General features: G+C 36.0%; 1 protein-coding gene across 1 annotated transcript; it reads left to right on the top strand.

The window, feature by feature from the left end:
- The first annotated feature begins 284 nt into the window (after positions 1 to 284).
- LOC118028412 (cytochrome P450 709B2) lies at positions 285 to 3,070 on the top strand. Its single transcript, XM_035031973.2, has 5 exons — positions 285 to 734; positions 1,235 to 1,458; positions 1,534 to 1,784; positions 1,892 to 2,273; positions 2,366 to 3,070. Exons 1-5 carry the CDS (start codon positions 449 to 451, stop codon positions 2,798 to 2,800), a joined length of 1,578 nt encoding a protein of 525 aa, XP_034887864.1. The 5' UTR covers positions 285 to 448; the 3' UTR covers positions 2,801 to 3,070.
- Positions 3,071 to 3,801: the final 731 nt, after the last annotated feature.

Raw genomic sequence — 3,801 nt, 5'->3', positions numbered from 1 at the left:
ATAGCAAGTGAATCGTTTCTAGATTGCATATATAGCAAGTAAATCAGTACTTGTATAACAAAAATTTAATTGAAATTTTCTAGTATTCATGTTCATTCAATCTAATTTATTGAATTTAAATCGAATAGTCATGATTCAGTGTATGAAAAAAGCTGAAATAACTTAATTCTTCATCTCTCTCACCTAATCTAATCTAAGTTATCGGAATTCAAAATGATAATGACATTTGGAATAGGATAACCATACATATGATCCAAATCTACAAAATCCATTAATTATTTTCCATATATATATATATAGAAAGAGGGAGTTTTTCCATGTGTAAATTAAAAGGAATTTCCATGCATCACTCTATAACCAGCATAAATCTCTACACAATCCGACCATATACTGTAGCATTGAGCCAATCCCTCACACAAGCTAGCCGAACCCTCTCCCTGTAAGAATAATGATGGTCTTCACTTACGTGGGCTACTTCGCAGCAGGTTTGGCTGTTCAGGTTCTTGTTGCAAAGATCTTGAAATTATGCTGGATTGTCCTGTGGAGGCCATATGCCTTGACTAAAAGCTTTGAAAAGCAAGGAATCAAAGGGCCATCCTACTCGATCCTCCACGGTACTCTTCCTGAGATGAAGACCCTGCTAAAAGCTGCGAATGGAGTGATTCTCGATACAAACTGCCATGACATCGCTCAAAGAGTTCAGCCGCACTATAATAGATGGTCAGCTGAATATGGTCAGTTCATTTCTTCCTCCTCTCTGGTTCTCAGTTTTGCATGCTGCTGGGTATTTTAACACTGTTTCTTCATTTCAAAACCTATATATTTGTTGTAGTTTTGATAATTACTCGAAGAATTACGTGAATATGGATCAATTTTATTCATCTCTAAATGTTTCAACAGTGGGAGCTGTGCATATACATTTATATATATAATTCATTTGCACATAGAATCTAGACTCAACTATCTGATTCGATACGATATCAGAGCCTCAAACCCCCCCCCTGCAAATAACCTGTAGCCACCACTTGACAAACCTCAAAGACGGATTGCGAGCAAGGGGGGGTGTTAAAACATCTGTCCCAGATCGATTAACTAAAGAAACATAAAAGATTAAGAGGAGGCCAGTACCCACCACAAGGGTCAAGTCTTTTGGATAAAACCTGTGTGTATCTGAGCTGTTAATGACTGATAAAAAGTGATGGAAAATGGAGGCATTTGTTTATGATGTATACAGGAGAGGTATTTTTGTTCTGGCGTGGGGTGCAACCAGCAATAAGGATAGCAGACCCTAAGTTAGCCAAGCAGATACTATCAGATAAGTCCGGTGCCTATGCGCAACCACAGTTCGACCACAGATTATTATCATTCGCTGGGAATGGAGTGGGTCAGTTGAATGGACCAGACTGGGTTAGACACAGAAGTATTCTCACTCCTGCCTTCACCAAGGACAAGCTCAAGGTATCGAACCTCTGATCTTAACATTATATGTTAGTTTTGATGCCTATTGTTATTTTAATTTGTTGAGTCTACCAGCTTATGACAAAGAGAATGGCAGCATGCACCATAGACATGATTGACGATTGGAAAAATAGGGCTCGTATAGCTGACCATCAACATATCACGATAGAAATGAGTGAAGAGTTTAAAAAGCTCACTTGTGATGTAATTACTCATACTGCCTTTGGGAGTAACTATGTTGAAGGAGGAGAAGTCTTTAAAGCACAAGACGAGCTTATACACCATTGCGTTGCTACCATGGCAGACCTTTACATCCCCGGCAGCCGGTAATTTCTTCACTCAGTAACCTTCCTCTCTTCTAATACATCTAAGATTCCAAGGGGATGCTCTTGTGTGTGCAAAACCCTAGTGATTGCTCATTTTTCTTGACCAGATTTCTTCCTACACCATCAAACCGTCAAATGTGGAAGATGGAAAACAATGTGAACAACTCACTAAGACGCTTAATACAGGGGAGACTAGAGTCGGCCCAAGCTAGAGGAAATTTAGATGGATGTTATGGCGATGATGTGCTTGGTTTACTGGTTGAAGCCTCAAAAACTACCAATAAGAGTCTCAAGTTGACAATGGATGAAATCATAGACGAGTGCAAGCAATTCTTCTTTTCTGGCCACGAGACCACTGCCAAACTATTAACTTGGACCGTTTTCTTGTTGAGCTTGCATCAAGAATGGCAAGAAAGACTGAGGGAAGAGGTGCTGACGGAATGCGGGATGGGAATTCCTGATGCAGATATGGTTTCCAAGTTAAAATTGGTAAACTACACAATAATATTCTTCTTTTAAGTGCACCAACAAAGCATATATATTTTTAAAATCTGATGAAGGGGGCTTCGTTTAATTTGCAGCTGAACATGGTTCTTCTTGAGACTTTGAGGCTGTATTGTCCTGTACTGGAAACCCTCAGGGAGACATCAAGAGCTACGAAACTAGGAGATTTCCTGATTCCAAAGGGTGTGTTCATAACAATTCAACTGGTGCAGCTGCATAGGAGTAAAGAATACTGGGGAGAGGATGCAAACGATTTCAATCCATTAAGGTTCAAGAACGGAGTATCTCAGGCTGCAAAACACCCAAATGCTTTCCTCGGTTTCGGAATGGGTCCGAGAACTTGCCTTGGTCAGAATTTCGCGATGCTGGAGGTGAAATTGGTGCTTTCGTTATTGCTTCAAAGGTTTTCTTTCGTCCTCTCTCCGGAGTACAAGCATGCACCAGCTAACTACTTGACCATGGAGGCACAGTACGGCGTCCCTACTATTGTGAAGCCGCTTCTCTCAAAATAACCACCTTCCTTTGCATTACCTCCACAATTTGCCACCTTACTACATATTGGTGAATGAACATGTAGAAGATTGAGAACTTCCCCATTCATTGGCTACATTATTCTGTTTTCACTTAATAAAATACTCATGGACTGTGTCTTAATTTATTATACTATCTGTCCAAACTAGTTTGGGTCCTATTGATGACAAAAAAAAGGTTGTCACGAGATCTCAATCTTATAGCTCACCATTTGTTAAGGAGAAGAATGGATGGATTTTTCTAGATGAACTTGCAGCAACTAGCTTAGAAATATAATTATAACTTTTTTTTTCATCGTTAAGTATTAAATTAGTTTGAAATAAAGTTTTTTGATTGAGTTTGTTTCTGAATTTTATAAGATGTGAGTTTTGAAAATTAACTTAAATTTAGAAGATTTTCATGAATTGTTTTGGTTTTTTAAATTGATATTTTAAAAAAATATATATGAAAAAATTATTTTTAAATAAAAAATTAATTTTTAAAAAAATATAAGTTCAAACATATTTGTAAACAAGATTAAATCGTACCTAATTTTATAAATTATGAATGGGAATAATTTATTGCAAATGTATATAAAAGTTTTAAACTATAAATTAAATTAATCTTAATTGAAAAAGAATACAAAATAGAGAAATATCAAGGAAAAATTAAAAAAAAAATTACACAATAACTTTCAGGTATATAAACAACCTCAACTAAATACTGAGTTAATTTTATAGGAAATTAAGCTTATAAAATACTCATAAAATTTTAACACAAATAATCAGATTAAATATTATATTAATTTTTATTAGAAATTTTATTACGTAAAATATTTCTTAGACAACTTTCGTACATTGTGATTAAAAACTTTGGAAACAATCCACATTGTCTCTCTTAGGATTGGAATAGAAACCATATCCAACGAAACAGGAGGACTTAATTGAAAGAAATTTTTAACTGCCTCTTTTCTCAAAAAACCATATTATATGCAAGGTGAAAT

Source organism: Populus alba, chromosome 6 (genome assembly GCF_005239225.2).
Source record: "Populus alba chromosome 6, ASM523922v2, whole genome shotgun sequence".
NCBI lineage: Eukaryota > Viridiplantae > Streptophyta > Magnoliopsida > Malpighiales > Salicaceae > Populus > Populus alba.
Note: the sequence above shows the minus strand (reverse complement) of the source record. Positions and strands in the feature narration are given on the sequence as shown.